We start from the raw sequence: 12,711 nt of genomic DNA on the forward strand, positions 1-12,711 counted from the left end.
TGATGATCATTTATGTGTTTTTTAGGGGTAGAATTTGAGCCATAAAAGAGAACATTTTTTTATTCCTTCATGGGATGTGAGCTGGCTAGGCTGGCATTTATTGCCCATCCCTAGTTGCCCTTTTGATTTAAAGCTAATGCAGATGTTAAAGGGGCTGTGTGTGAGGAGTCACTAACCCTGTGAACAGTACCGAGGCAGACCATTTTAATAGTGGGGGGAAATTTAGCCTCTGGCTAATTATTTCTACTATAATAGCTTTTGCAACTTCTTTTTGTTTGTTTGAAATATGTTTCCCAATTCTTCAAAAATAAGTCTGCACACACGTAATTAATTCACTGTGATGTTGCTGTTGAAATAGCCTCATTCATTTTATTTTTGACATCAAATGATATTAACACCAATGTAAACTAAGTGTGAGCAATTGACATAATAATTTCTGAAGCCACTGCTTTCCTTTTCTTTCCTCTAGAGTATTATCAGAGTGGTGTTCCATGACCGGCGTCTACAGTACACTGAGCACCAGCAGTTGGAAGGATGGAGGTGGAATCGGCCAGGAGACAGGATCCTAGATTTAGGTACATTGATTGCAGTACAGACTTTCAGACATGCATGCAGGCATCCTATTGTGTACATCAGACCAAATCGGCATTTAATCTAATGTTTGACTTGATTTATAAAAGTTTATATGTATTCAGGTTCTTAATCCATCAACTGTTATGATCCTGTTGGGGATCGTTAACATTTAAAAATAACTCCCAATACCTCATTTTAACCAATAGAACTAGGCCACAAAAATTCACTTTTTTTAAACAAAACCAAGCTCTGAATGGAAATAAAGCAAGCACTATTAACTTAGTAACAAAGTTATAACTATATATATTATGCACTCAGGTTTACTTCCTCCTTCCCCAAGAATTCTCTTATAAACACATCAGTTTTTAAGTTATTTATTTCTGTAGGGGCCACCCATAAGCATGCAGCTGTCCTCTGGAGAATTTTCCTCAGCTCCAGCTATTCTCCAGTAAAACTTTCATTTACCCTCTCTTGACTGTGGAAGCCTCAGTTCCTTGTTCTGGTTACTTTTTTGCAATAAAATACTGTGAGGCCCACTGTAGATTCTCCCGCTAGCTTCAATCTTCCAGCTTCTGTTTCTCATGAGATTCAAACTGAGACTAAGCCTCACCCACCTTCCATGGGGTCAATGATGAAGCTAGCATTTTACTTTGCTTACAGGTTGCCTAACTGCCATTTGTTTTAGCTAACTTTGCTGTGAGCTGCAAAACCACATGAGGTCCAAACTACAACTAAAACTCTCTCCCAGTAAACACCCAGATAACTTGAAACTAGAGAGCGTTCTTAAGCTCCACCCATCTCCATGACAATGTAGCCTGCTCTGGGCTATCCTCAAACTGACCTTTTAACCTCATTTATAATTTCTCTAGCTAAGAAAGACCCCCTGCTGTTTTATAGCTCTATTACTGACTCTCGTGAAGAAACATGGATAACCTTTTGAACTGCCATTTCTTTAGGTGTTCTGGCAATCGTGAAAGACCATTTTAATTACCTTACCTTCACAACAGCAACCTTCCCAGAACTTAAACATTACTTCTAAAATATTAACATGAGCCATGAACTAGATATTCGCAACACAATGCCCTTCACCTGTGTACCCTTAACCTTGATAATACAATTAACAGACCCCGCTTTTTAAATTTAAACTTTGACACAAAGCAATATTTCTCTTTTATCCTAGCAAGGTCAATCCTTAACCTTTTTTCCAGTCACACTTTTTTGTCAAATGTACGTTATCCCACAGGGAATGGTGACTTGTATAACATTCAATGGGCAAACTATTCTCTGAACCCACCCCACCCCATATAGAATTTCCCCTAAAATATTTGATAAGTAAAATCCCACTTCTGTTGCTTCTACAAGAGCCAGTGTTTCTGCAGCTGAAGCACTTTGAAGCACCCTTTTTTATTTTCTTAGCTTCCAAGGCCAAGGGGCAACATTTTCTATTTTCACCCACCAAGAATATTATAAAAACAGCTGTACTCAAATGTGGAAGACTGGCATGAGAAGTGTCACTAAAAAGGACTAATTTCATGGTTTGCCTTTTGCCCCCCCCAAGGCTGGAAACTTGAGTACTCATTTCTCCATTTTTAAAAAATGTTTTATTTGCCCTTCAAACATCCTGAGTTGCAGTATGTTTCATAGTAGTACTTAGTGCCAATACATCAAAGCTGGCATCTGGGTACATAGCTGATTCAACTGTCCAATCAAGCTTTGTAACTTCTATTTCTTCTTCAGATATAAGATTTATGTGATGGCCTAGGCCTAGCATGCTTTATCGGTATATGAGTAACACTTCCTAAATAAGATTGTTGATTCAAGGTTACTCCTGACCTATTCTGCTTAATGTCTAAGCTTAAATATTTAAAAGCCTCCGAAGTCTCACTTGCAGTCTTAAATTCCCCTTTAATCATGTTTGTAACAAATTTCTCAAGTTCCACACTACCTCTGCATTGAAAATCATCAACATGCATCATAAAGATGCCTGAGAGTTTTCCTTTATGGTACCTGTAGAACGTTGCTGCATTTGTTTTCAGTTGACTACAGCCTAATTCCAGCAAGACAGACCGAACCAAGAAATACAAGTCTCAATGCATCAGTCAATCTATAAACACACTTGTTTAATTTCCACAGCTTTCCTTTTACATTGCTTGCCTCTTTGGATGGTTTCAAAAACACTTCTCTCTGAAATGTTTCATCCTGCAAAAAATTCGGCTTTTATATTGATTGACCTACATTTCCACAAATATGTGTCCAACAGGGCTAAGAAAGTTTTTAGGCTTAGTTTTCCCACCATGGGAGGGTCCACTCTAACATCCCGATCACCGAGTCTCTCTTCGAAACCCCGAGCCACTAGTCTCGCTTTAGCTTCATATGTCCCTTCTGGGTGGACTTTTTCCGTACATGTCCACCTGTGAGATGAGGCTGGCTGCCCCCTATCTGGCACTTCAGAATAGACACCCAATTCTTTCCAACTATCCAACTCATTTTGTTTTGTTTTGCCCCTCTTATTAATTTACCTTCTAATTTGTTGGCAGTCACAAGAGTTTCCCAATCATTAGGGTTTCCACTTCCAATAGTGTTCCTACATTGTTCTGTAGTCCTTGCTGTATTCTATAATCGAGTCAAGCTACGCCTCTGTTTGCACTTCTATATCTTTCTGGATTACAGAATTTCACCCTCCCATGACCACCATCACCAGTACATGATTTTTTTTTTTCCTGGTGCAAGAGCCACTCTCAAATCTGCTATGAGAACTCACACTGGGCTGAATTTTGCTGTTGACGGGCAGACGGGCAGCTGATCGCCACCGCTGAAATGGGCCCTGCCGCCATTTTACATGGGCGGGCCAATTAAGGCCACTGACAGTGGCCTCAATTGGCCACTGACAGGTCGGCGGGCCCACAGCTGATTGCGCTGTCCCCCTGCCTTCCTGAATATTTAAATGGGGCGGGATGATATCGGGGGTTCCGCCCAACGTCGCCCCGTGTCAGCGAGCGGGTCCCCCCCCCCCCCCCCCCCCAGCTCACCGATGGGAAAATTCAGCCCACTGTGTTTTGTTGCTTTCCACTGCACCTCATTTTTACCGGTCCATAGATCTTACTCCTTTGTCTATCATCTCGGACACTTAGCCAATATTTGAATGCTGGTAGCTTTCTCTGCTCCCCTTATAATAGTCAAATCTTATATTCACTGGACTATTCTGGTTTGAACGCCACCCTGGTACCCACTCAAGGTAGTTGTCCTTTAGATAGTAGAATGACGCTATCCTATCACCATTGGGCTATTATCCTATCACCTTATCTACCTTATTCTGTGCCTCATAACTGTCAAACATTTGAATATGAGGGGTCCTGGGTGCCTCATCACCTATTAATTGCTCAGATTCTGAATGAATGGACCTTAAAAGTTTGACTACCATGTTGAATACCATCGCACTCTGTCACCTTCCTCATACCTTTTCATTCTTTATGACCCTCTCTTTATAGTATACTAAATTCCCAAGATTAAAGTGTATCTTGAATGGTCTTATGCGATGCTTTGGAGCTCTGAATTTTCTCTGAGATTTCTGCCTTGGTGAATGCCCTTCTCCCTGCATGTAAAGCAGTCAAGTGCGCAGAAAAGGTGGAACTAATTGCGGTTCCTCTGGGGCCGGGGGGATGATCTCACGGCACAGATGTGTCACTGTCTTATCAATGACATTGTTATGGGTTTGTTAATGTCATTGCATTAAGGCTGTCAGTTGCATGAAGGGAAACAGATGATGGATACTTAAACACATATAAATAGGGGATAGCTGGAATATATGGATGTGGATGAGGAGTAGTGACAAAGTCAATAAACTCTCAGCAAGGAAAGACTCTGTGCCTTAGTTTTGACTTCACCAACCGGTGTGGATCCAGTTAACAAGATGGTGGTGGTGAGCCAACAAATGCAGCATTTGCTTCTTTTTGACAGGATAGTATAACCAAATGCAATATTAAAATACTTGGGATAGTAACTCCATGATGGGCAGTTGTTTATTTTGAATGTGCATGCTTCTGCAATAATTCCTGCTTGTTTTTTTTTCCAGATATCCCATTATCAGTGGGGATCGTTGACCCCAGAGCAAATCCAACACAACTAAATACAGTGGAGTTTCTTTGGGATCCTTCAAAGAGAACCTCTGTATTTATCCAGGTATGATGTCTCTTTAATCTTCAGGGTTGAGTACATGCTGATTATTTAATTGTGAGCATATATTCCTGTCAGTCATTTTGAGCATGTACCAATTTTATGAGGAGATAATAGTAGAAATGTAAAATATCAGTGTGATTTTAAGCTTCTTTTTATTCCTGTACTTCCACACTGATTTTGTTTCTGTCCTGACAGTGATATTTCAACCACTAAATGTTTCTGTACGTTGGTATCATTCTACCTATCACAGTTGGGCCGCTTATCTACCTTATTCTGTGCCTCATAACTGTCAAACATTTGAATATGAGAGGTACAGGGTGCCTTATCACCCATGTTTCAGCCATCCTCGATTTTTAGGGTTGTCAGAGGAACCCAAGTGAGACTGGCATCTGCAGGGGAAAGCTTATATGAAGATGCCAGTCCAGACTGCAGTTTAGAGTTCTCTGGTGACCTAACTGGCACGAGGCCACCTAGAACAAAAGATCCAGAGTTGATTACTGGTATCTGCTGAGCTTGATCTCTGCTTTTGTCCAGAACACTGATGCAACCAGTGCCCCTGGACTATCCAGATGAAAAATCAGCCATGGTTTCTGCTCCTGAATTGCTGTGACCCCTAATGGAAAGTGCACGTCTTTGGTGAGAACAGAGTTTGACTTGGCTGTGATTCCCTGCAGCCAATTGGCCTACTGCCATACACTGATTGTTGTATCAAGGATGACAACTTTGACATGATTCTGCAACTATATTCCAGCATGAGTCTGTACATTCATAAGAGATGGGGAGTGAAAAATTAAGATTTTTTTTAGATATATGTGCAAACAGTGGGCTTTAAACTTGCAGACACGAGTTTGAGTTCAGTGCCCATGTTGCTGAAACAACTACCTATATTTTTTAAATCCTTTAACCCCTTTAACTTTCAGCAAAGCTATACACTGTTTCCTTTCTTGCTGCATTTCAAACTCAAACTAATTGAAACCCACTTCCTACCCAAAATAAGTCCAAGACAAAATATGAAAAGTTCATTCTTTTCTGTGCAAAATGGAGAAGTTAAGGTTTACAACCAATTTATATGATTTTAATTTGAATTTTACAAAAAAAGTTATCCAGATTTCTAATTCATTTTCAAATACTCATGTAGTTATGTAATGGCTGGGGAAAGAATCTGCTAATTTATGCTACTGCATAGCCACTTTCCCCAACACTGCTGATGATTCACTCCAGTATTGATTTACAGCACTATGCACCCATGGAATTTGGCTATACTGATTACAGAAAAGGGTGGGGTGGAATGTCTCCTTGAGGCATTGTAAATCCAATCACATCTCTCTGTCACTTGTGCAGGATTGAGGCCTCCCTGATGTTTCAGCAATTCTCAAACATATCTGAATCTGCCGTTCTAGTTCTTTGTGGGATTTGGGCATTGCTGGCAAGGTCGGCATTTGTTGCTTAACCCAGATTGTTCTTGACAAGGTTGGGGTGAGCTGCCGCCTTGACACACTGCAGTCCATGTGGTGTAGGTCCGCCAACAATGCTGTTAGTGTTCCAGGATTTTGACCCAGTTACTGAAGGTGGAAGGATGTAGTCAGGATGGTGAGTGACTTGGAAGGAGCCTGCCAGTAGTGGTGTTCCCATGGGCTGCTGCCCTTGCTCTAGGTGGTAGCAATTGTTGATTTGGGGAGTCAGTAAGTGAGTTACTCGCTGCAGGATTCCCAGCCTCTGACCTGCTCTTGTAGCCACAGTATTTATATGGCTGGTCCAGTTCAGTTTCTGGTCAATGGTAACTCCCAGGATGTTGATGATATTGTAACTCCATTGAGTGTCAAGGGGCGATGGTTAGATTCGCTCTTGTTGGAGATGGTCATTGCCTGACACTTGTGTGGTGCGAATGTTACTTGCCACTGTCAGCCCAAGCCTGGATATTGCTGCATTTGGACATGGACTGCTTCAGTATTTGAGGAGTCGCGAATGGTGCTGAACATTGTGCAATCATCAGCGAATGTCCCCACTTCTGACCTTATAATGGAAGTGACGTCCTGGAACTGAGATGATTGACCTCCAACAACTACAACTATCTTCCTTTGTGCTAGGTATGACTCCAACCAGTGGAGAGTTTTCCCCCGATTCCCATTGACTCCAGTTTTTCTAAGGCTCCTTGATGGTACACTCCGTAACAGCCACTCACCTCACCTCAGGAATTTAGCTTTCTTGTCCATATTCGGACCAAGACTATAATGAGGCCTGGAGTTGAGTGCCCTGTTGGAACCCAAACTGAGCACCTGTGAGTAGGTTATTGCAGCATAAGTGCTGCGGAAATGTTGTTCTCATCAATGTCAAACACGCTGCCTACCCAGATAAAAACCAACACTTCTGTGATTTGATTGAGCAGGAACTCTCTGCCATTCCCAAACAGCATGCAGAAGCAAAATGGGCCATGCTTCGAGACACCATTTCCAATACGACACTCACTCAATATATGGGAAACGAGTGGAATGCTGACTGGCTCGAGGCTATCATCACTGTGATGGAACCTGTTATTGAAGTCAAGCCGTCCACTCTCATTAATTACAAGAGCAGTCCAAGCGAGAAAATTGAATGCACTAAGAATGGACTGCTAGGTATTGTGCCAATGACTACTGGTTACAACTCTCCCTGTGTCTAAGGACATCTAGCAATGTCAGGGGCATGTATGAAGCGATCAAAAAGGCAACAGGTTTATCAACAAAGAAAACTGCTCCATTGGAAACAAAACAGATGTCATCACTGACTAAATAAGCAGTTGGAGAAATGGGTGAACACTATCTTGAGTTGTACCCTAGGGAGAACACTGTCACTGAGGAAGCTCTAGATGCCACAGAAAGCCTGCTTTTAATGGCAGAGCTGGATATCCATCCCACAGTAGAGGAGCTTAGCAAAGCCATTGACTCACTTGCCGTGGGCAAAGCTCCTGGTGCTGATGCTGTACAGCCTGAACTCATCAAGCATGGGAAACTGGCACTCCAGCATCTGCACAAATTTCCTATCTCTGCTGGAGAGAGGGAGGGGGCAATGCCCCAAGATGCAAAGATTGTGACCCTGTACAAGAACAAGGGTAGCCACAGTGATTGCAACAACTATCGAGGCATCTCCCTGCTGAGCATCGTGGGAGAAGTATTTATAGTTAGACAAGTGATCAGTTGAACTGTACCTGAGGATCACAGGTAGTTGATTAGTAAATAAAACAGCAAGCATATTAATGAGTGTTTTGATTAGACCTGTTAAGCAAGTTCATCTTTGAAATAGAGGCATAACATGGTACCTCAGACCAATGATGTGTACATCCTGCGCCATGTGGGAACTCCAGAATACTTCCTGTGCCCTGGACAATCACAGATGCAGTAAGTGTCCTCAGCTGGGGGGGCTTGAGCTCCAGGTTTTGGAGCTTGAGCAACTTAGCAAGGATGAATATTTTGTGGATAGCACATTTCAGGGGGTGATCACCCCACAGTTTGAGAGTGCAGACATAGAGGTATGCATGACTGCTGGACAGAGAAAAAAGAGCAGGCAGGTAGTTTGGGTGACCCCTGAAAGCACCCTTCTCTCTGACCAGTGTTCAGTTCTGAATACTAATGGGGAGAGAGTTCTTCTGGGGAGTGCAGCCTGACCACACCACCAAGGGTGGCACAGCTACACAGGGAGGGAGGAGAAAGATGGAGAATGATGGTTATAGGGGATTCCATAGTTAAGGGAGCAGACATGATTCCAGCATAGTATGCTGGCACCTGATGCCAGGGTCAAGGATTTTACTGAGCAGATGCAGAATGTTCTGGAGGAGAAGGGGGGAGCAGCTGGAGTTCCTGGTCCATATCTGTGCCAAGGATTGTACAGAAAAAGGTTTAGGTTTTGCAGGCAGATTTTAAGGAGTTGGCTCTGCTTCTTAATTGGATTCCCTCGAAGGTAGTAAAGGGTTACTCCTGGTGCCATGTGCTTGTCAGTACAGAAATAGGATAGTGCACATGAATGCATAGCTGGAAAGATGTTGCAGGGGGGCGGGCTTAATATTTTTGGGGCATCAGGGACTGGCACTGGGAAGTGGAGGTTGGCTCTGTACAGGCCAGATGGGTTGCATCTCAACAGGCACAGGATCAATATCCTCACAGGCAGGCTTGCTAGTGCTTTTGGGATTTCGTACATCGGCTGTCCCTCGATTCCAGGATGATGTCTACGTAGGGCCATGAGTTTCTGCCATGGGTGTTCATGTGACTGAACAGAACGACTCTCGACCCATAGATCTTTGGACACACAGGGCAGGATTTCCCACAAGGTAGTCGGTCCGCAGTGCAGAATTTGCTTCCTTTTCTTCTCTGCTGCCACTCTGCCTTATCATTAAGGCGTTTGGACTTGAAGCATGATGCAGCTTGATGGACAAGTTGTCACTATTTTGAGTGATTGGTAGCAAACTCCTCCCAGTCAGTAATGGTGCTGCAAGGAGAGCTTCAAGTGTCTTTGACGTGTTTCCTTTGTCCTCCCCGGAACGTTGGCCATTTGAGAGTTAAGAAAACAAGACCTGGCAGGGAGATGCTATTCAGCTGTCCAGACACACGGTCCAGTCCACTGTAGTTTATTTTGTTATAGTTTTGTCTGAATGCTTGTGGAGCTGCCTTCAAGAACATACAAACAAGGAGCAGGCGTAGACCATTCGGCCCCTCGAGCCTGTTCTGCCATTAGATACGATCATGGCTGATCTGAATGTAACCTCAAATCTGCATCCTGCCAACCCCCCAATAACCCATCACCCCCTTGCTTGCCAAGAATCTATCCACCTCTGTCTTAAAAATATTCAAAGGCTCTGCTTCCACTGCCATTTCAAGAAGAGAGTTCCAAAGACTTAGAACCCTCAGAGAGAAGACCCTCAGAGAGAAGAAATTCACCTGATCTGTTTTAAATGGGTGACCCATAGTTCTAGATTCTTCCACAAGAGGAAGCATCCTCTCCACATTGACCCTGTCAAGACCCCTCAGGACCTTATGTTTCAATCAAGTTGCCTCTTACTCTTCTAAACTCCAGTGGATTCAAGTTTAGCCTGTCCAACCTTTCCTCATTAGACAACCCACCCATTTCAGGTATTAGCCTGGTAAACCTTCTCTTGACTGCTTCTAGCGCATTTATATCCTTCCTTAAATAAGGTGACCAATACTGTAAACAGTACTCCAGATGTGGTCTCGTTAGTGCTCTGTATAACTGAAGCATAACCTAGAGATAAAAACAAAAAGCTACTGCGGATGCTGGAAATCCAAAACAAAAACAGAATTACCTGGAAAAACTCAGCAGGTCTGGCAGCATCGGTGGAGAAGAAAAGAGTTGACATTTCGAGTCCAACATGACATCTAGGGGCTAGTGCCAAAATTGGGAGAGCTGTCCCAGAGATAAGTCAAACAACAGCCTGACATAGTCATCCTCACGGAATCATACCTTACAGATAATGTCCCAGACACCACTATCACCATCCCTGGGTATGTCCTGTCCCACTGGGAGGACAGACCCAGCAGAGGAGGCAGCACAGTGGTATACAATTGAGAAGGAGTTGCCAGAGACTCCTCAACATCGACTCCGGACCCCATGAAGTCTCATGGCATCAGGTCAAACATGGGCAAGGAAACCTCCTGCTGATTACCACGTACCACCCTCCATGTTGAACACCAGTTGGAGGAAGCAGTGAGGGTGGCAAGGGCATAGAATGTACTCTGTGTGGAGGACTTCAAGGCCCATCACCAAGAGTGGCTCGGTAGCACCACCACAGACAGAGCTGGTTGGGTCTTAAAGGACATAGCTACTAGACTGGGCCTGTGGTAGGTGGTGAGGCAACCAACGAGAGGGAAAAGCATACTTGACCTTGTCCTCACCAACCTGGCTCTCGCAGATGCATCTCTCCATGACAGTGTCGGTAGGAGTGACCACTGCACAGTTCTTGTGGAGACGAAGTCCCGTCTTCACATTGAGGAAACGCCCCCCCCCCCCCCCCCCCGCCGGATCATAATGTATGGCACTGCAGGAGTTCCTCAGGGTAGTGTCCTAGGCCCAACCATCTTCAGCTGCTTCATCAATGACCTTCCCTCCATCATAAGGTCGGAAGTGAGGATGTTCGCTGATGATTGCACAATGTTCAACACCATTTGCGACTCCTCAGATACTGAAGCAGCCCATGTCCAAATGCAGCAAGACCTGGACAATATCCAGGCTTGGGCTGACAAGTGGCAAGTAACATTCACACCACACAAGTGCCAGGGAATGACCATCTCCAACAAGAGAGAATCTAACCATGGCCCCTTGACATTCAATGGCATTACCATCACTGCAGCGACTCTTGAAGGCAGCTCACCATCACCTTTTCAAGGGCAATTTGGGATAGGCAATAAATACTGACCTAGCCAGCGACACCCACATCCTGTAAGTGAATTAAAAAAAAAACCCTCTCTATCAACATCCTGGGGGGTTACCATTGACCAGAAACTGAACTGGACTAGCCATATAAATACTGTGGCTACAAGAGCAGGTCAGAGGCTGGGAATCCTGCAGTGAGTAACTCACCTCCTGACTCCCCAAAGCCTGTCCACCGTCTACAAGGCACAAGTCAGGAATGTGATGGAATACTCCCCTCTTGCCTGGATGAGTGCAGCTCCCACAACACTGAAGAAGCTCGACACCATCCAGGACAAAGCAGCCCCGCTTGATTGGCACCCCATCCACAAACATTCACTCCCTTCACCACCGATGCACAGTAACAGCAGAGTGTACCATCTACAAGATGCACTGCAGCAACTCGGCAAAACACCTCAGACAGCACCTTCCAAACCCACGACCACTACCATAGAAGGATAAGGGCAGCAGATAGATGGGAACACCACCACCTGGAAGTTCCCCTCCAAGTCACTCACCATCCTGACTTGGAAATATATCACCGTTCCTTCACTGTCACTGGGTCAAAATCCTGGAACTCCCTCCCTAACAGCACTGTGGGTGTACCTACACCACATGGACTGCAGCGGTTCAAGAAGGCAGCTCACCACCACTTTCTCAAGGGCAATTAGGGATGGGCAATAAATGCTGGCCTAGCCAGTGACACCCAGATCCTGTGAATGAATACATTTAAAAAATCCATCCGCCCTCCGTCCCTGGCCATTTTCTGTCCCACTAGCAGGACAGACCCAGCAGAGGTGGCAGCACAGTGGCCTGCATTCAGGAGGGAGTTGTCCTGGGAGCCCTCAACGTTGGCTCTAGATCACCATGAAGTCTCATGGCATCAAGTTAAACATGGGCAAGAAGACCTCCTGATTACCACCTTCCTTAAGCTGATGACTGAGTACTCCTCCATGTTGAACACCACTTGGAAGAAGCACTGAGGGTAGCAAGGGCAGAAAATGGCATTTGGGCGGGGGACTTCGATAAACATCACCAAATGTGGCTCGGCTGTACCACTGCTGGTACTGAGCTGGTAAAATCCTGAAGGACGTATCTGCCCCTCTGGGCCTGCGGCAGGTTGAGAGAACCAACAAGAGGGAAAAACCTACTTGATTTCACTCCCACAGATGAATCTGTCCATGACACTATTGGTTGGAGTGAGCACTGCCCGGACCTTTTGGTGACAAAGTTCCACCCTCGCACTGAGGACATGCTCGATCGTGTTGTGTGGCACAACCACCATGCCAAATAGGATAGATTCAGAACAGATCTAGCAACTGAAAACTGGGCATCCATGAGGTGCTGTGAGCCGTCAGCAGCAGCAGAATTGTATTCAACCACAATCTATAACCTTATGGCCCGACATATCCCCCACTCTACCATTACCATCAAATTGGGGGATCGATTCTGGTTCAGTGAAGAGTGCAGGAGGGTGTGCCAGGAGCAGCTCCAAGTATACTTAAAAATGAGGCAGCAACGCAGGACTATGTGCATGCTAAAGAGAAGCAGCATGCAGAACTAATTGAT

At 44.6% G+C, this 12,711-nt stretch overlaps 1 protein-coding gene across 1 annotated transcript in view; it reads left to right on the forward strand.

Moving 5' to 3' along the window:
- The window catches only part of LOC144674471 (transcription factor CP2), a 145,780-nt gene that overhangs the window by 40,901 nt on the left and 92,168 nt on the right, over positions 1-12,711 (forward strand). The window contains exons 4-5 of the mRNA XM_078535807.1: positions 470-575; positions 4,646-4,752. Coding sequence (XP_078391933.1) covers positions 470-575; positions 4,646-4,752 — 213 coding nt within the window. The remainder of the gene's footprint in view (positions 1-469; positions 576-4,645; positions 4,753-12,711) is intronic.

The sequence above is a fragment of the Cetorhinus maximus genome, unplaced genomic scaffold (assembly GCF_964194155.1).
Source record: "Cetorhinus maximus unplaced genomic scaffold, sCetMax3.hap1.1 HAP1_SCAFFOLD_667, whole genome shotgun sequence".
Classification (NCBI taxonomy): Eukaryota; Metazoa; Chordata; class Chondrichthyes; order Lamniformes; family Cetorhinidae; genus Cetorhinus; species Cetorhinus maximus.